The sequence below is a fragment of the Helianthus annuus genome, chromosome 16, assembly GCF_002127325.2.
Source record: "Helianthus annuus cultivar XRQ/B chromosome 16, HanXRQr2.0-SUNRISE, whole genome shotgun sequence".
Classification (NCBI taxonomy): Eukaryota; Viridiplantae; Streptophyta; class Magnoliopsida; order Asterales; family Asteraceae; genus Helianthus; species Helianthus annuus.
The window spans coordinates 188823130-188844198 of record NC_035448.2 but is presented as its reverse complement, the minus strand read 5'-3'; the positions used below and the strand labels follow the sequence as shown (position 1 = coordinate 188844198).

At 35.7% G+C, this 21069-nt stretch overlaps 3 protein-coding genes across 3 annotated transcripts; all 3 read left to right on the top strand.

Moving 5' to 3' along the window:
* Nucleotides 1-5054: 5054 nt before the first annotated feature.
* LOC110918770 (type IV inositol polyphosphate 5-phosphatase 9) lies at nucleotides 5055-11226 on the top strand. Its single transcript, XM_022163056.2, has 8 exons — nucleotides 5055-5113; nucleotides 5270-5448; nucleotides 5593-5700; nucleotides 5815-6157; nucleotides 7652-7842; nucleotides 9978-10086; nucleotides 10398-10552; nucleotides 10671-11226. Exons 1-8 carry the CDS (start codon nucleotides 5102-5104, stop codon nucleotides 10930-10932), a joined length of 1359 nt encoding a protein of 452 aa, XP_022018748.1. The 5' UTR covers nucleotides 5055-5101; the 3' UTR covers nucleotides 10933-11226.
* Nucleotides 10941-13278, top strand: LOC110920209 (protein enabled homolog). The gene is made up of 2 exons (XM_022164433.1): nucleotides 10941-10965; nucleotides 12905-13278. Exons 1-2 carry the CDS (start codon nucleotides 10941-10943, stop codon nucleotides 13276-13278), a joined length of 399 nt encoding a protein of 132 aa, XP_022020125.1.
* Nucleotides 13279-13336: 58 nt separating this feature from the next.
* Nucleotides 13337-13837, top strand: LOC110920208. Its single transcript, XM_022164431.1, has 2 exons — nucleotides 13337-13721; nucleotides 13827-13837. Exons 1-2 carry the CDS (start codon nucleotides 13337-13339, stop codon nucleotides 13835-13837), a joined length of 396 nt encoding a protein of 131 aa, XP_022020123.1.
* Nucleotides 13838-21069: the final 7232 nt, after the last annotated feature.

The following is a 21069-nucleotide window of genomic DNA, read 5'->3' as shown; positions in this document are numbered from 1 at the left end:
AATGAGAACACAACTTAAGACGCCAAACATTGTCTAAAACGCCAAATATAGTCCAAAACGCCAAAAACTTAAAAAAATGGCTATCGTTATTGCATGGAGGTTTGAAAGGTCGGAGAGATGTTTCATCCTAAAGTTCTCTAATAGGAGAAGGGTGAAGGTCAGGACAATCAAAGCCATACTTAGTATGGATGAAGGGGTTCAGAGGGATATTCTGGCCCTTGGGGTTCCAACGGCCAACGATTGTGAAAGAACTCGAACGGTAATAAGAAGATTGGAGAGAAAATTTCCAGCAAAAGATGATGATGATGATTATGATATTAACGATACTCCTCTACCAACAGTTAGTAGTTGGGTGGTGCATGAAGAAGCCGGAACGGTTGAAGTGACTTATCGACACAGGGTGAAATATTTATTGCCGATGGAGGAAATGTTGAAGACAGAGAGGCTATATCTCCTTGAACAACTCTGTGATTTAACACCTACGAATGATGCATGATCCAGGGTTGCATTGATATTCAAGTATAGGTTGCAACAAAGAAGATACGAGATGATGACGTTATATGTCAATCTAAAATATGATGATGAATCTGAAGAAAGTGAGGAACAAAGCGATGGGTACAACTCTGATGTAATCACATACACAGAAGACTGTTAGTTTATTTTTAAACATGCATAATTTTTTCATAAATGAATATTTTTTATAAAAAATTACACCTAAAAACGAGAATTATATTCTCTTAAATTTGAGTATAATATTGCTATAATTTGTTTCTGTTTTAAAAAAAGTAACATATTATGTAATTACCAGTGTCTTTGTTCCTTACCGTATCCTCCGAGCGCTTCTCTCTTTACATACACACACATGAACACCACACACACACACACACACATATAAGGTGGGAGTTGGCTACAAATTCCATTTTCCTACAAAGTGTAGGAAATGTTCTTGTGGTGACATGTGATATCTAGTGAATTTTAACAAAGGGGCATAAATGTAATTCATTTAATTAAGTTATTTTTGGAAGATATTTTTCTAAAACAATAAAAGGAGTTTTTTAAGTAAACCCTCTATCTTTTAACAATTCAAAAGTATCAGTTACATAGTTATGAATCACGTATCATTCGATCATTATTTTTCACGATTTTTTATTTGTTTCAATTGAATTCTACAGATCGATCAAAAAATGTCGATGTCTAATTCTTCATGAATTCTTGACGTTGTGTTTTACCCGTTACAGGTACATTTACAATTTGTGATAGCTTTCATTTTTGCATGTAAACAAATCATGCATGAACAATTTCTTGGCGATTTGTTTTACCAGCTACAATCCTTCATGAACAATTTCTTGATGATATGTTTTATCAGTTACAAGTTCATTCGCAACGTGTTATAGTATTTTATGTTTTAAGAAGGAGATGTATTTGTGCAATTAGTGATGTTGTGTTTTATCAGATATTGGTTTCATTATGATGTGTTATACCAGTTATGATTCATGAATGACATGTCTTTTTATTTTCTTCACGTTGTGTTTTATAATTTTTTGGGTTCTTCATAATGTGTTATATTGTATAACACACCATACGTAAAGCACATCATAAGTAGTCATTCAAACTATAAAACACATCGCCATATAAAAAATACCATGTTGTCATATTTACATAAAACAAATCATAACTAGTAAAACAAACCAACTAGTTGAAACACATTTTTTAATATATGTAACAATATGGTAATCATATTAAAGATAAAAAACACTTGTTATTAACGGTGTAATTTTTTTTAAAAATAAATTACGTATTAAAAGTTATTGACGTTTAAAAAAAAATGGAAGAAAGTTGCATGTGACTTGCATGTGGGTTCCTAACTAAACCACACTAAATTTACTTTTATACACTTAATTTAAGAAATCAAACAATTTAATAAAACAAATAATAAAATTTTACCATTCTTTAATCTCATCCATCAATTACCCTAATCTAATGGCCATGAACACTTCTTAAACTTTTTAGAAAAAAACACAATTCATAGAGGAACTCTACCCATATATATATATATATATATATATATATATATATATATATATATATATATATATATATATATATATATATATATATATATATATATATATGAGATATCATTACAAAACTTGAAAACTACTAAAAAAACTTTGAGAAAAAAAGTTGTAAAAAGGTTTTTTTTAAAATCATTTTTATATGTTATTGGTTTTTGTAAAAGAAAAAAAAAACTATACGTTGTACGGACTTAATTGGATTGAGCCTTGGTATGGAACTTACTTAGTAATAACGTTCAAATTCAGAGAAATCCTGGAATTATTAAAAAATGGGCAATCCTGTTCGTACATATATGTATCTCATAAATTATATACATATATCACGTATAAGATATATAAATGTAACTTTGCGAGATACATCTATATAGCTTCGCAAACTACATATGTGTTTGTGTGTGTATATATATATGGGTAATATTTTTTTTACTTTTTACAATTTACAATAATTTTATTAGGAGAAAAATGTCAGGATAGTCCCAGTGGTTTGCCCATTTTTCACCTTTAGTCCCAAATTTTTGCAATTCCGTTCCCGGATAGCCTCTGGCGCCGATAGGGTTAGTTTTTGGTGTTAACTGGATGTGAAATTACTAAAATGCCCCTTTTATTAGAAAAATAACTTAAATGTAAAAAGAAATATATTTAAATCAAGTGGGGCTCACCATTCTCTTCATCATCACCCCCCAACCCACCCTCACCATCAATGATCACCCTTCGGTAACCCACCCACTACACAACATATATATCAAGTGTTCCATATGTTATAGATTCAGAACAATCATTAAGCAACTTATCCAAAATGTCTCAAACAGTTAACGTGATAAAGATTTAAGTAAAGACTTGCATAACCCAATCAGGTCATGTTATAAATAGCTTTTATCACCTAACTCAGGCCCATTTCTTTGAAGGATTACACACTCTTAAATCAAGTGGCCATTCCGATCTATCGTTTTCGGTAACGGACTTGTGTTCTCTTGAGCTTTTAATCCTTCTTCAATGGCGTCTAATGCCATTATTGCAACTTTCTAAAACATGTTCTGATTTTGTACCACCGGATAAAACAAAGAAGACAATTGTGTCGGTGGAACTTTTCATTAGAGTAGAAGCAATCTACTGTGTACGGCGGCAGAAATACGTGTTACAATTGCAAATCAAATGTTGAGGGTTGGAATCTAAAACATATGTAGTAGCAATGATGGCTCGATTTTCTGGTGACGGAGGCTTGGATAAGGTCGACCCGACCCAAGTGATTGGCTACAAAATTCATAAACTAACGGTTGTCGGAGTTAGTAGGGGTGGGATTGTCTGTGACGGTGGCTCAGATGTAGTACCATGGTCGGCCGGAAGGGTGTAGCGAGGGTGGGATTGTCGGGAAGAAACAGAGAGGGGATAGGGGTCAGGTAGGATGGAGGGTTAGTTTTTATATTTTAATAAAATGGTGGGTCCCACTTAATTCTAGATGGATTAATTAGATTTTTTTAATAACAAGGGCATTTTAGCAATTTCACATCTACTTAACACCAAAAACTAACCCCTATCCGCGCCAGGGACTATCCGGTAACGAAATTGCAAAAGTTATGGACTATGGCTGTAATTTTAGAAAGTTAGGGACTAAAGGTGAAAAATGGGCAAACCATAAGGATTATCCGAACATTTTTCTCTTTTATTAGCTTTCAAGTTCTTTTAATGGGTTTCTCATGAATATAACCCTACACTACACACACTAGGCAGAAGTTCATTTAAGATCATTATTATGCTGAGAATCCTGAAAACCACATAAAAACGTGTATATATTGCTCCAATGAGAAGGGTGAAATTAATAAAATAAATAGGGGAACTGACCTGTAATAATCCCAACTAGAGGTAATTGGTAATTGACAGTCCCACCTTTAAATATTTCTCCCACCAGTTCCACCTTTCACCTATTTTTTATACACCGGTCCCCCGTTAAAAAAACATAACGGAGTTATGTTTTTTTCCAAATTACAAACAGTTTTTTACAGCTTTTGATCAGAACGATGATACGAGTCCTTGATGTAAAACTTACCTTGAAATGGTGCTACAAATGACTTGGTTTTTGTTAATTGGAAATTTAAAAACCTGAATTAAAGCGTCGTTTTTATTATTTGGAGCACCGTTTCGAGGTGAGTTTTACATCAACGGACTCGTGTTGTTGTTTTGATCAAAAACCGTAAAAAAACTTTTTTGTAATTTTGAGAAAAACATAACTCGTTAATTTTTTTTTAACGAGGGACCGGTGTAGGAAAAATTGGTGAAATGTGAGACTGGTGAAGGGAATATTTAAAGGTGGCACTGTCAATGGCCAATGACCTCTAATTGTGATTATTACAGGCCAATTCTCCAAATAAAAAAACAAAATCACGAGGGTGTTTTTTTTTTTTTTTTTTTTTTTTTTTTTTTTTTTTTGTAGAATTCAATTATTTCGGTTCAATTCTGTCTTAGTTTGGTTTTGGTTAGATTGTTTTGTTTTTATGCTCAACCCTAAATTTTAGTAGTTATTGGAAATTCTAAGGAAATGATAGTTGTGAAAGGGTGTACAAGTGACACATCCGAAATCATATGAGCCATAAAATAATAACAACTAGCATTTAAATTAAACGTGTTGATCTTGATAATATATAAAAAAAAAAAAAGACGAGGAGCCCTTTTATGATCGGATCTTTATACTAATTTATTACGAGTGTTTTCAAAGAACGTAAAAGTAAGTAAACAACCTTTTAATTCGTTAATTTATCATTCAAGTAAAACAAAAGGCATGCAACTCTTATCATCTGCATGCATCCACATCCTCTACGTCATATAATTGCTTCTATAATTCCAACTTGCTCTCCTCTATAAAATAGTAAAAATATTGAATAAAAAATTAATTTAATAAAATAATAAAGAAAACTCAGCACTCTGTTTCTCTCTTCCCATGTCTTTATATATCTTTGGATATTCTCTTTTGTTGAGGCTTGTGCTCTCCCTTCATCTCAATATATATCACCACCAACATTTTCCTTCATACCATGAGAGGAGAAGTGAGTTTCTCTCTCTCTCTCTCTCTCTGTCTCTCTCTCTCTCTCTCTCACACACACACACCTTTGATCTTTCTCACACACAATAAATATAACATGCAAATGTATATGTACATATAACATGCACAAGGAAGCTGACATTCTTATGTTGTGTTAAAGGTTATGTGGCCAAGATTGGTAGCTAGCAAGCTACTAAAGAAAACATTAGGATCTAACAACTTTGTCGCGGACATTCCTGGAAACACAAATTCTTTTCTTGATCTTCCGACCTTAGATCTCGAACCTGTCCCGAGTCCTAAGATTGTCTTGACTGATCACCATGACACACGGAAGTTCAAGTAAGATGCTTGTAAACACATATATTTAACTGAAATGCATACATTAAACCATTTTTTGTGCTTTCGTACTTTAATTTGATTGAGAAATTATTAATTAGTCAAGTTTGTGTAATGTGTTTCTTTTTTTATTTTTATGATATGAAGGGTCTTCGTTAGCACTTGGAACGTTGGTGGTGTTGCACCTACCGAAGATATAAATATCGATGAGTTGTTAGATACATGCAATACTACGTGTGATATTTATGTGCTTGGGTAATTTCTTAGTAATTAACTTAAGAACAAGTTTTTTCTAACTACAATTATATAAGTGTGGAACTAAGAAAATCTACGTGTGATATTTATGTATTGTGTTTCTTGTTTTTTAAGGTTTCAAGAAGTTGTTCCTCTAAAAGCTTCGAATGTTCTTGGACCGGATAAGAAGAAAATATCGACGAAATGGAATTCTTTGATTAGAAAAGCTCTAAACAAGAAATCCTACAATCCATACAACAAAACCAATAGCTTGAGCAAGAAGCAACAACTTGTGATTAAAGGGAAGAAATCGGATATCGAAAGTAGCATGATCCAGCCTGAGTTTCGATGTGTAGTCAGTAAACAGATGGTTGGAATTATGATATCGGTTTGGGTTCGCAGTGATCTGCTTCCATTCTTCCGAAATCCAAGTGTCTCTTGTGTGGGTTGTGGCATCATGGGGTGCCTTGGCAACAAGGTAATTATCGTTAACAGAATGATATATTGAATAAATCTTTTAAGATTTAAGAGTTATATCCATGGTCTTGGTACGTATCGCTATTAACAAATTAATATAATACAGATAAGTGTTTAAACGAATATTATATATTGACCTACAAAATAACTCTTGTTACTTAATCTATGAACTCCTTGCAAATGCAAATGAAAGTTGAACTTTTTTTTTGGTCTATTTTTTTTTTTTTTTTTAAGTTTCAATCGAACCTGATGTTGTACATATAACAAAACGGATGGTATAACACTGACCGAACAACGTCAATTCGGAATTGATATTCGTTTTTATTGTTTCGATCGTTGTAAACACATCTCGGTATTTTTTTGTTGTATCATGACTTTTTTTTGTTTCTCTTTCGGTAAGTGTCGGTATCTTAATGAACCGAACCAATATCAAACGAGTTCTTGCCATTGACGTTATTTTTACTATTGCGTCTACGTTTCCATTTAAAATTGGGTCGTCCCGCCACAGAGCGCGGATGTAACCCACTAATTTTTATAAGATTTGTTGTAATTTGTTTAAAACGACACACAAACTTTATAAAGCTGAATTACAACCTTTAGAGATTCATTAATTAGAATTGTCAACAATATTTTACTCTACACACAAATTTGGTTTGTTGTTTGGCCAATAAGACAAAAAAGGGTATGATGTCTTTATAAGACATAAAATATCTTTCTCTTTGATATAAACATGGATTGATTCCCCTACCGACTACATAATCTGTTAGCCTTTGTTTTGTTTCTTAAATTTTGTTTGTTTATTTTTTTAATTAAAAATGTGTTTTTTTTTCTAAGTGATCAAAAATATTAAACAAACGTATCTTTAAATATATATATATATATATATATATATATATATATTTGATTTGTGTTGAATGTTCAACTGTGTTTATGAAGTTTGTTGACTTGAAAATGAGAGTATGAGACTCTATATTTGGGTTTTTTTTAGAACTAACATGCATATCCGTAATTTATGATGTATTTATAGTTATTATTTGCACTACATGTTCATTGTTTTTACTCTAACTAAATAATGTATTATTATTTGCACTACATGTTCATTTTTTTTACTCTAACTAAATAATGAATATGTACATGTAATGTATATGCACATGTATCCGGTATAATTTACATATAACATCTTTAGATAATCTAAACTTAATTACACTTTTTATTGTTATTCACATGGTCATGTTAACCATGCACGTAGGGTTTTATGTTTTTGGAAAGGATTACTGAATGGGAGAGTCTAACTCATAACCATTAAATTAAAATGTTAATTTTTTTAGTAATTAAATCATTTAGTCATTCTTGTGCAAAATTAAATTCAAATCCCAACATATATCATGTAAACATTTTGACTTAGAACCATAATAGAAAACTTCTTGTTTTGCTGTACCATACAACCTACTTTTATTACTTTGTGTTTTCTCTTACGCTTGTTATATTATGATAGGGTTCGGTTTCAGTTCGGTTCCAGTTTCACGAGACAAGCTTCTGCTTTGTATGTTGTCATCTAGCATCCGGAGGGAGAGAAGGAGACGAGAGAACACGAAACTCCAATGTTGCTGAGATTTTGTCACGCACATGTTTTCCGACCACCATAGGACCATCACTTGACCTGCCCAAGAAGATTCTAGACCATGAGTACGTACGTTTTACATTATATTGTCAATGTTTCCAACCATATATCGTTTGTTATAAATAAAAAAAAAACCATAAAAAAAGCTTTTGATCTAGTGGTACCTTAATGTTGGTTAAGGATTTGACTTTCTAGGTGGTGGGTCAAATAGATGTAATTTAGTAGAGTATTTGAGTTGTCATACTTAATCATATCTAACAATTAGGGGTGTTCAAAAAACTCGTGGCTCGCAGCTCGCTCGAAACTCGCTCGAAAAAAGTTCTAAGAAAGCTCGGCTCGAAATTGGCTCGGTTGTAAACGAGCCAGCTCGGCTCGGCTCGGTTTGTAAACGAGCCGAGCTCGAGCTTGGCCTGGCTCGGCTCGTGAGCTCGTGAGCTGGCTCGATAAGGTTTACATCCTTCATTTTTTTGTCCCACATCGCTTAGAAAACAAAAACTAAGGGAGTATCTCTCCTATAAAAGAAGGTAAAGACAATGGAAAAAGTGAATTAACTATTTGTACTTGCATATTTAGCCATATGGTTAAATTAAATGGCAATTATGGCCCTTAGGCCATGAAGAAAGTTATTTTTAAGGGCTTTTTAATTAATAAATTTTGTGGTTCTGTGTTAGTTCGAGCTAGATCGAGCCGAGCCGAGCTAGCTCGAATTCTACTCGAGCCGCCGAGCTCGAGCCTCAAATCTCAGCTCGATTTGAAATTCGAGCTCGAGCCGAGCCAGCTCGAATCGAGTTCGAGCCGAGCTCGAGCTGGGTCTAGCTCGACTCGACTCGACTCGGCTCGTTTACAGCCCTACTAACAATAGGCGCAATTTTGAACATAGCTTTTATTTATTTGCATAAGTGACAATAATCTTATCTAATTTCTATATTTTAAAACAAGTTGTGGGTTTAGTTTAATTAAATAATTTCCAATTAATAAAAAAATGTGAACGTGACATAAAAAATCAAGAAGTTCTCAATTTATAGCATTTTTTTATGTTTTTTTTTTTGTGTCGACGTTATTGTATACAGTCGGCAGATCATATAAAACTACCTTTCACAAGAACTATCATACCTGTTTCTTTATGAGTATTCACACAGTAAGAAACAAAAGTATCATACTCAAAAGATTTGTGATAAAAGACAACGCTTTATTATATTTGCTTATTTAATTCGCAATGCAAAACATTTATATTTGAAAAATATTTATTTGAATAACGACAACTGAAAATTTTATATTAGAATGGATCTTTTTATAATTTATCTAACTTGTATAGGATTAACTTCGTATACATATATCATGGAGTTCAATAATAACAAATTTAAAGTTAACTAGCTACGATTAGAATCATATAATACATTTATTATATTTGTACGTTATGTTTTGATTAAATCGTATAATAACAAACGTTTACAGTATCACATTTTGCTTAAATCGTATAATAAAACGTTTACAGTATCACATAAGATATGCTTGCATTTATTATAAAAATATCTCACTAAAACATATGTTTTTCGGTATAACAATACCAACAAAAAAGAAGTTGTCTTGAAGCTTTACTTTCCGTGAAAAGCGTAAATATTTACTTTTAAAAGTTTTCTTTTATTATAGAAGAGTTGTTGACAAAAAAGCCAAATCTTGTAGTCAATGGTTATATTTAATTTTCATATTGATAACTGCCTCAAATATGATTCCTTGATTTTCTTCTTTTTGCTGGTATCTTGGATTATAAAATGTGTTTAATTTGTTAGTATACCGATGTCGTTACTTGATTATTAGAAAAAACATCCACTACTTAAAAGGAAGCATAACCTAATATTAATCAACAGATTACTTTTGTCTTCTAGAAATTTATTACTTAATATTTTTTGTATCTCAAGAAACTTGTGATTTTATTTTAAAAAAAAACTTATGTTGAAAACATGGTATGTTAGTTACCTAACATTGTAGAATAAGAAAACTACATATTGATTTTTGTACATAGATATTTTTGTTTTGTTTGTTGGACCCTTTCCTAAATGGTGTGTGACAAAGTCAAAAGATGAGTATGAGGCAAGAATTAATAAACGGTCAAGTTTGTTATATAAGCCTTCAAGTTTTGTTGACGCAATATTGTTCTTTCTTTTGTTTTAATGCTGAAAATTCTTTTCTATAATTATAGTCGTGTTGTCTTGCTCGGAGACCTAAATTACCGGATTTCCTTGCCAGAGAGGGAGACAAGATTACTAGTAAACCGTAAGGATTGGAACACGCTACTTGAAAACGACCAGGTAACTTAAAAATAACAATACCTTATAACCCGGCTTTGAATATATATGCTATGTCAATTTGTATGTTTCATCAATATCCCAATTTAGTATAGTACCATGTAACATCGTGTACAATATTATGTTATACATTAATACAACATAAAATAGATATCAAGTTCTCAACTCATTGCCATATTTAAAATCTAAATGTTATGTTAAATGAATCTTAATTAACTTCAAAATATATTATATTCCATAAATTTCAAATATGTTCTTTATAATGATTGAATATGAATTAATAATTTTTATTTTTGTCCTTTGAATAATGAAAGCTTCGAATGGAACTAATGGATGGCCAGGCGTTTGAAAATTGGCATGAAGGAACTATCAATTTTGCTCCTACTTACAAGTACCAACTTAATAATGACGAATACTATGGTAGTGGTCATATTGGTACCAAAGGCAAAAAGAACCGTGCTCCTGCATGGTATAATTTTCCTCCTTAAGTTCATTAATCACTGATTTCTTAATGTATTTTTCAGTAATTCTTGTGAAAATTAAATTTATATTATGTGAGGAACTTCAAGAAACAGTTATACTTATAGGTGTGATAGGATAATTTGGACGGGCGAGGGATTGAAGCAATTGCTATACACAAGAAGCGAAACCCGATTGTCAGATCACAGGCCCGTGAAGTCTATGTTCTCTACTGAAGTTAAAGTTTCACGAATGAGGTACCAAAGCTTTTGCTATTCAGATAGGTTTGGACGACGACCCAATACCAATTTAGATTTCCATTCCGATGATGAATACACGAGTCATTCTGACCGATTAAGCTTCCATGTTAAAAATAAAATGACCCCGTGACAGTGCGCATGGGCGATTTTATGGAAATGACTGGTAATGAAACAAACACAAGAAACAAATTAGTTCATACTTCTCAATCATCATTTTTCTTTGATTGGATATATATGTAAGTATAAATGTAGCAAGAGAGTAGCACATGTTTGTGTAACATAAAACTTTTGAGATTATACGTCTTAGTCATCATTTTTCTTTGATTGGATATATGTAAGTATAAATTTAGTAAGAGAGCAGCACATGTTTGTGTAACATAAACCTTTTGAGATTTGATTCCGCCAACCATGTTTTATTCCATTACGATTGTACTTGCTCTTTGAATAAAAGAATCCGTATTGATGGAACATAGTTTCCTTTGTTGGTTCAAATTGCGAATGTAGCACACACTCACTTTGGGGTTTGACAATTTCTTCAAGCGCCGCCTGTGCTTGAGGCTCATTCCAATAGCCAACTTTACGTGGCAAACTTATTACCGTTGTAGCACTGAATACTGCCTTTTACTCTTCCGACAAACTTTCCATGTCCTCTTACACGACTACATGATGAGTACCTCCCTTATATATATATATATATATATATATATATATATATATATATATATATAGGTAGAGGATCCTGTAAAAAGTGCTCAAAGTGTGAGAAGTGTAAGAAGTGTATTATAACACTATATATAATACTATATAACACCATATAAACACCGTATAACAATATATAACACCATATAATACCATATAACACTATGTAAAACTATATATCATTATATAACAAATATAACACTATAGGTTGTCTGATAGCATGTCTATTATAGATGTATAGTGTTATATTTGTTATATAATGATATATAGTGTTACATAGTGTTATATGGTATTATATGGTGTTACATATTGTTATACGATGTTTATATGGTGTTATATAGTATTATATATAGTGTTATAATACACTTCTTACACTTCTCACACTTTGAGCACTTTTTACACTATCCTTACCCTATATATATATATATATATATATATATATATATATATATATATATATATATATATATTTGGAAGTGACTTTCTATGTACTGGACCTATTGGTCACCGGGTTCATGTCGAAGACAATCCCCCGTCAGCCCCACACTCTCGGACGCGATGTTCGATCGGGCCCCGGCCGCCGCGCAAGCTGACTTCCACCCGGAAACCATACTGCCCCCATACGAGAGACTCGCTGGGGTAACAGCTGGGTAAAACCGGGTTGCCCTCAAGACCGCACCATGCCTCGGTAGGATACGATCCATCATTGGGACGTCCCACCCCGTATGCAACACCCGGGAGTCGAACCGGCGACCTCCAAGGAGGAAGCCGGCCCAACCCAAACCACATGGGGATTGCCAAGTGAGCTAGGGGGCGGGATAGTACCTCCCTTATATGACTAGGTTCTTTCATCTTCTTTTGGACCCGTTTGCTCATTTGAAACTGCCTTGCTCTTCATTAACATATTCTAAACGTTTATTCACCCTTGCCTCATGTGTTAGTAATGATCCCATTAATTGATACAATGATACTTAAAGGCTAAAGCAGTAAAATCCTTTTATCTCCTCAATGGTGGCTACAACATGATCCTATCTTACTCAAAAACTCTTGAGAACTTTCTTAACCATCGTTTGAACTGTGACCGTCTCCACATAGGCCTCTTCTAATTAACAATCTTAAGTACCTTGGACAAAAAATCTGTTACGGCTTCACCTTCCTTCATCTATATCGTCTCGAAGTCTTGTCTCAATCCTTGTAACTTAACCATTTTCACCTTGGAGCCTCCTCGGTACTAAGTTTGCAAGCGACTCTATACTTCTCTAGCTGTGGTGGCTATGCAATGCGTGAAAGAACTTCATCATGGACAACTTCCTTGATACGAGACAAGGCCCTTGCATCCTCCTTCCTGTTATCTCTTAGGGGGTGTTTGTTTGTTTTTTTTTTTTTTTTTTTTTTTTGAAAAGCACTTCTGGACCTCATATGGCTGTCCCACGCAAACCACGCGCAGACGTTTGAGTCTGCAGGGTGTTTGTTTTTTGGAAGTGATTTCATTAAAAAAGGTTTTCTAGACCCTCTTCAAAGCTCTCCTCCTCCTCTGATCTTTCAAAACACAACAAACCCTAGCTCCTCCCAGCCGACACCACATCTCCCCTCCGCCACCACCACATCTCTGTCACCTCCCCCACCTCGGGTTGACCCGACGTCACCTCCCTCACCTCCGATTGAGCCGCCGACAACCACCTGCTGTGTCCACCCCACACAACAACCACCTCCAATTGAGCCTCTAGCAGCCGTCGTTCTCTGTCACCTACAGATTTCACCTTTTCATGATTGGTGAAGTTTGTTGCTTAATTGGTATTTTTGAGATGATTGATTAGTTGATGAAGGGTATTTTCATGAGGGTTTTGTTCTGCAAGATCCATTGTCCTTTATTCATATGTTTCTGCAAACCATCAACTGCTTCTCATCTTTACAATTCTAACACTTTGAAATTAGAAAATTCCCATCATGCCCTTCAAACATCAGTTGTTGTAACTGATCATCAATCGGATCACAATCATGTTGATGAGAATCATGAGATTGTTGAAGCCACTGAAAAAGAGGTTTTAGAAGATGGAAAGCAGGAATCAGAGATTGAGATTTGTGTTCTTAGGAGTTGTATGAAGAATAAGCGCAATTCGCAATCGGAATCGAATTCGGGATCGGGTTCTCCTGTCGACAAAAAGAAAGTGCAATGGGTTGGGAAAAACAATTTGCTGATATCAAAGAGTTTGAATCCAGGTTAGTTCTTAAATGCTTTGTTTAGTTATAGTTTATAAATGTGGGAACAAATTTTTGTGCCAATTTGATTATTATCGGTTTTGTTTATGGTGATGTTTGTTATAGAACACTTCTGAGAAAACAAACAGTCTTCTTCTTGCAGACTGCAGAGGTTTGGTCCACCTCTTCTGCTACAGAGGTTTGCAGATGTGGTCCGCAGACTGCAGACGTTTTACCTCTGAAAAAACAAACAGCACCTTAGTCTCGTTCGGTCACCATGTCCGGTGTTAAAACCGGTAGCAACAAACTCCCACAAGTCTTATGACATCAATAAGGTCTTCATCTAGATATGCCAAAACTCATATCCTTCTCCCTTGAAGATCAGAAGAGGAGGAAGGGGTTGAGTTGTTTGATTGTTTATCATATCGACTACTTCCACAAAACTTCGCATGCAACTCTGATACTAGATGTCGACTCAGATTGTGATATGTAACATACACTCAATCACAAGATAACTTGGAAGAGAGAATAGTCTGGCAGAACTCTTTCTTTCATTCATCACCAAAAGACTCTAAATACAAAGATATAAAGTTGCACGACATGGAACATGAGGAAACTGGCAAAACAACCGCACTAAGTTTTGACCCACTAATATAAGACACTACTAGACATTACTGGAAAAGGGGGAACAAACAAACAACCTACTTGGAAAATAAAAGAAAAGACACGTGCAAACAAATCCATGCAAACCATGGTAAGTATTTGATATATTTCAATACCCTTAAAGAACATGGAAAATATAAAATCGTTAAGATGGAAATCTTACCCTTCAGATGATTGCTTTTCGACCTGATTAATACTTGAAGCACACCCCGTTAGGTTCAATCCCTGCCCTTAGCATGCTTTTAGCTAAAGTTCGATTATAATAAGGATGGTTAGGCCAAGAGGTCTAGGGTTTTTCAAAACCGGTTACGGGTATGGTCAAGAGGGTCAAAAACTAGGTATTGCAAGATTCGGGTATGGAACTCGGGTTTGAATAGAAAGTGGTTATGTTTTTTTTTTGGTTCCGGGTATGTTTTGGGTTTCAATCGGTCCCAGTCAAGTACAGCCGGGTATGAAACCGAATAAACATCATATGGTATGGAACCGATTAATACTATATAGGTAGGATCAGATATAGAAACGGGAATACAATGTTGCTTTCAGATTTTTTGATCGGGTATGAATCCACACCCGCTTTTTTTGCACTACTAGTTCGACCTATCTATTCTTGTCAAAAGTTGTATAGTCTTGTAAGTTTATAATATAACTAGTAAATTTATCCTGTGCGTCGCTGCAGGAATTTGATTATCAATACAGTACTAATACCTGGTATAACAACAACGTAAAACCACGGGGAAAAGAACATCAAAACGTTAACATACATATGAGAAGAAATATCTATAAGATGAAATAGTAAAAAGCAAAAAAAAAAAAATAATGTAAGGGTTCTGATAATACTAGTGCTGGTAACGATATTGTTCGGTCTAAGTCAGTTTGGTTTGTCTAGTTAGAGAGAAAAAAAAAAGATGAAAAGACTAAATCTTATTTTCAGATCCATTTTCCCGCTATCTGTCTATAATATATATATATATAATATATATATATATAGTGGAGGGTTCAAATAAGAAGATTTTTTTGTAAGAAGAAAAAAAAAGAAGTTTCAACCAATAAGAATCCTTTATTTTACTTCAATTAATATTTGCATAAGGTCAATTCTAAAATTCCACCTAACGATGTGGAGGTAAACCAGGTAACTCTTTGGAAGACATGCCAAAAATTTCACGAATAACACGAAGATACTCGATCTTCCTTTCTTAAAGTGGCGAATCGATGACGAAAGCTAGAATAGCAGAGTAGCCCTTCCGTAGACACTTCTGGGCTTTCACGACTGAGACGATGCCAACAGTAGCACCACTACGATGATCTTGAATTGATAAGGATTCCTCACTGGGGAGAGGGAACGCACGATTTTCTTTTTGCAGAGAATTTTCTGCTTGATACATAGATAACCAAGTCCATGTCAACGACCATATCAAAACTTACAAGAGTATTGGGAAGTAGGTCAATGTTGAACACTTGACCCACAAGGTCAAGTTTACAACCAAAAGAACGTGAGAAGCTTCTATCGATTTACTATCAGTTAATTCTACTACATGCTTATTTACGAGAAAGGTGGGAGTCAGTCCTAATTGACGACTGAACCCTAAGGCACATAACTCCAATCGAAACAAGAGTCAAATAAAACAGAAGCAGAAAAAGATCATTGAAATCTTAAGGGTCGAAATAAGAGAAGGGAACTATCTTAAGGGTCGAAATGAGGCAAAAGTCGAGTATCACATTGAAATCTACAAGCTACCAAGTTTACACACAATAGGGCAGAACCCTTCCCACGCTCGTTAAGCCTCACTGGGACTTGCATGCACCTCGCGTTATTATTATGTGTGCACCCATAATAATAAGGCGGTTTGCATGCTTATCTCAGTGCCTCTTAACTTGCGCTAAAAGGTTCCCCACATTCAAATAGCATGCGAAAGGTTTTATATGATCAAATATCACAATAGTCGAAGGGTAGTGCCACACTAACAGTTCAAATAACAGGGGTTTGTAGTATAAGGGCTCATGCTGTTGTGCCAAGTGTGCATTCACGTGTAATGTTATACATAAGTGTTCACTAAATATGCTATGCAATCGTAAATGAGAAACGAACCTTGCAGTCTGGAGATGAGTGTCATGGTCGATTTCGGTACTGTTCGGTTATAGTCTGGTTTTATGAAAACATTTTAAAACCAAGTTCACTATAACCAATGGCTCTGATACCAAACTGTCACACCCCCAATTTACCACATAGGGAGTGTCCCTGTTAGGCGTGTGACATACCAATAACGAGCCACCAATTACATTGAACCCATACAAGTTATAAATAAAATCCCCATTATTAACAAAAACATCTTCAACAAGTTTTAAACGAAAATCAATAAGTTCAGCGGAAGCATTTAGTAAACGAAATTAAACTGTTTCAAATCCAAAGTATAGTATCAAGAAATCATTCGCATAAATCCTCCCAGTCGACCCATGACCACTCCAGCTACTCCAGACAGCAAGTTCCCCAAATCCAAGATACCTAACGACCTGCGAGCATGCAACAAGTGTATCAGACAACGCTGGTGAGTTCATAGTTTTACGAAAACGTTGGTTACCAAGTGTTTAGTTAATCCATTGAAGTTAATTCCGAAAGTAATGTTGAAAACAATGTTGATAATACCCCAATACAAGACGGCTTCTGATTATTTTGCCCTTTCTCCAATGCTCCTATCAAAGCATTGGTCATGACTAGGTCATTAGTTCAACACCCGTCCTCCCAGATACGGGGTGAGGTTGCCAAACCTAAGTAGCGCTACTAACTAATACCATGTTACCACCTAGGTAACCAAACAACACGGAGGGACTTTAAAGGTGATAGGAAGAGTATATTATCCAACATTCCCGTTTTTACCCAAAAGACTTGTCCCTCCCAGGAATACCCACTGACTGTCCCAACCACCGGGACGCATGCTCAAGACAGATGAACTCACCTTTGGTTTGCTCGGTAAGACTAGTTACGTGTTCAGTCGCTCAAATCAATCCTAACATAGTTACCGATATCAATCAGACTCATGCACCAAAAATTCACTTATTATAACCAGTTGTAAACACAGATTGGTCATCTCATGGCACGTATGGCGTAACAGTTCACGTAAATTCATATCACAAGTTCATCCACGTGTAGTTCACATATTGCACAATAAATATTCGAATCACTAGTCATTACGTATCACAAACATAACCGACCAACAACACCTAGCAGTTTATTACATCAATCAACTTAAAGTGTGGCCCCACTTGGTTTCAAGCACGACTAAGTGTGTGGTCAGTTGTGCGGCCCATTACTGATCAGATTCAGCCTAGCACGAAGTCATAGACCAACACATTCAAAACACAAGATATAATTCATATATCCTAATCTAACTTGAAATCTAATATGACACTTTTAGTATAGCCCGAAGGCCCAAACACTATGCGATTCTTTTAAGAGTGTGCATTATGATTTAAAACATACAGCCTAGTCCCTGTTTACTTTACATCTCATGAATCCCATGCATCAAACATTCTAATCTTGCTTTCCTAGAAACTGTAACATCACACGAGATCAGCAACATAATATTCAGTTCAGATTAACCAACACCCAATTCGCAAAACCAACTAATAGTTCATCGAATTACCACATGATATTAATTAAGCACAGCCATCTAGTTGGGTAAATAAGTCGCACAAGAACAGTTATAACCATGCATGCAATAACAAGATTAGAAATCATCATAAACATCATGACTATCCACTGTTGTTCCCAGTTGCCTTCTCGGCAAAGTATCCCAATAGCAATATATGGATCACCCAATTCATCTATACGAGCAGCCCATTTATCAAGCCCAAAACTGCCCACAACTAATAAATCAAATTATACCCTAGCATCTTTTCTAATATTCAACTCGGTTCATTCACCAGATTGCATCGTTAGTGGATCAATTTATGTTTCCATCGAATTATTAAACATCTTTTCTCAATATCAACATCCTCTTTGATTTTTAATTAATGTAATTAACCAGATTGCATCAATACATGGTTTCTTTACCCTCCCAAGTCCCAACCGTAGACATCATGACACTCTGTTTCATTGGCTTCTTATTCTCATGCACAGAATAGTTCCTTCTCATGCACAGAATAGTTCCTTAAACAACCGCATGTAGATTTTACACATAGCATAAACAACCATTAATATAATCAATCTTGTCAAGCATTCTTGAATCGAGCAGTGCTAACTATTAATTAACTGGCATTCTAATAATTCGTGAATATGTTTTAGTTTGTAGCAAAACCCTACGCTATTCTTTAACTTCACACACACATATATATACACAACATCGGATCATCAACCAGAATATGCATACAAAGTGAAAATCAAATCACCGATGATTATACTAACCGAGCGTTCATGTGAGAGAGAGCCGAGTCGAGAGAAGGAGAGCTTCGGGTACTTCTGGCGACGTCTTCGTGTCTCCGGCGAGTCGTGTTGTATTGCAGACGTGACCAGAGATGCTATCAATCATCTAAGCGTCGAGGAATGGTTCCTGCCGTGATCCTCCGCGTACCCCGACACATCACTAGTTCCGAGGATATTCCGATAACGGGAGGATATTCATGGCAAGGTTTGTTGTTTAGATGAACTGGGAGAGTGCAAGGTTGAGATCATAACCAAAGACTTGAAGGAGTTATAGTTGATAACTTCCATTGATGGTAAAAGAGGGGGAGGGGTAAAGGAACTGCCGCACGCACAAATTGGGAGAAGTAGGGTTTCTTTAGTTTGAGTTTTGGTGATAAACACTACCATGTTACGTATGCATGTATATTACCAGTTGGGTTGTTCATTTATTTGGTCAAGGGAACGGGCTTAAGCCCAAATACAAAGGGGATTCACTAGATGGGGTACGGCCCAATGCACACCCATACATATTTACTCGAACCTATTATACGTGTGGCCATTATATTACCGTCACAAGTGTTCACTGATTTTTATCTTCGTACGGAATATGAAAGAGAAATCACAAGAAACAGAACCACGTGACGAAAAGATACTGACCTTGAAAGTTCGGGTTGTTACATCATCCCCAACTTGAAAGAAATTTCGTCCCGAAATTTAGCAAACAGTCACTGAGTAAGCTAGTTTTGTTAAGCGTTTTCGCGGGGTGTCACATCATCCCCTACTTGAAAGAATTTTCGTCCCGAAAATTGATATAAAACAATGGCTTGAAGTGAGTTCCGACGAACTCGATCTATAGATACTTTACAACGCCTGGGGGCTAATCTTGTGATCGGTGGAAATCATGGTATGGTTGTTAGCGTTTTGTTATATCAGTTGCCAATCAAAGAAACAGGGAATTAATGAGGTTCGTACAAAGAATCGAGCGAAACAGGGGTCCATTAAACATCCGAAGGATTTGGCCAGCAAATTTGTTGTCTAGAAATAATTTCCAGTAGTGGCGCATGGCGGCATGGCACAACAGGGAGGTTCGTTACATTGCGGTCGCGCGAGTGTATCATTTGTCCAAAACAGAGTGTGGTGGGTAAAGATTAGTGTTGCAAAACGACAAACGCGTGTAGCTGTGACTGCTTCACTTCTAGCGGCGATGACAAGTGAAAGTGATAAGGTTCGTGTACAGGGATGCGTGGGTATAGTTCTCCTAATCCCGTGTTCGTTCGGAAGTTCCATTTAGCGATGCCATCACATGGTTAGCTCTATTGAAACAAGGGTGCACTGGAGGCCCTTGTTTTCGGTCTAATTGGTGCATTCGGTACCGTCTAAGTAATGCCTCCCACTTAAATCCAGCGACCACGGTTTCCACCGAAGATTGTAGGTCGTGCAGTTCCTCTCCGTAACACCATTACGCAATTCATCACTCTCTCGTGTTGCATCGGCGTGTAACTGGGACTCTGAATTAAGCCATCATGATATATCGCTGGATCATCGGTACTCTCGGATAGAAGTGATGCTCCGCGTGTTGTAGGGTTGGGTTTCAAAAGCTGAAAAGACGTTCCCCGATTTTATTTCTCAAGAAGTCACAGCTCCCTGCTATGCTAAGGAGGTTGAAGTTGCGAACCCTTCGAAAATCCTATGATGAAGCTGTGATAGTATCCAGCGAATCCAAGGGATTGCTGTACCCCAGAAGGAAATCGGGATTTGCATAAGGTCAATTCTAAAATTCCACCTAACGATGTGGAGGTAAACCAGGTAACTCTTTGGAAGACATGCCAAAAATTTCACGAATAACCCGAAGATACTCGATCTTCCTTTCTTAAAGTGGCGAATCGATGACGAAAGCTAGAATAGCAGAGTAGCCCTTCCGTAGACACTTCTGGGCTTTCACGACTGAGACGATGCCAACAGTAGCACCACTACGATGATCTTGAATTGATAAGGATTCCTCACTGGGGAGAGGGAACGCACGATTTTCTTTTTGCAGAGAATTTTCTGCTTGATACATAGATAACCAAGTCCATGTCAACGACCATATCAAAACTTACAAGAGTATTGGGAAGTAGGTCAATGTTGAACACTTGACCCACAAGGTCAAGTTTACAACCAAAAGAACGTGAGAAGCTTCTATCGATTTACTATCAGTTAATTCTACTACATGCTTATTTACGAGAAAGGTGGGAGTCAGTCCTAATTGACGACTGAACCCTAAGGCACATAACTCCAATCGAAACAAGAGTCAAATAAAACAGAAGCAGA

Coding starts and splice junctions, on each gene's coding strand:
- LOC110918770 (XM_022163056.2), top strand. Junction 10,087..10,397: donor CGCTACTTGAAAACGACCAG/GTAACTTAAAAA, acceptor GAATAATGAAAG/CTTCGAATGGAACTAATGGA. Junction 10,553..10,670: donor AAGAACCGTGCTCCTGCATG/GTATAATTTTCC, acceptor TTATACTTATAG/GTGTGATAGGATAATTTGGA.
- LOC110920209 (XM_022164433.1), top strand. CDS start 10,941: ATGGGCGATTTTATGGAAATGACTG. Junction 10,966..12,904: donor CGATTTTATGGAAATGACTG/GTAATGAAACAA, acceptor TTTTTTGAAAAG/CACTTCTGGACCTCATATGG.
- LOC110920208 (XM_022164431.1), top strand. CDS start 13,337: ATGAGGGTTTTGTTCTGCAAGATCCATTGTCCTTTATTCATATGTTTC.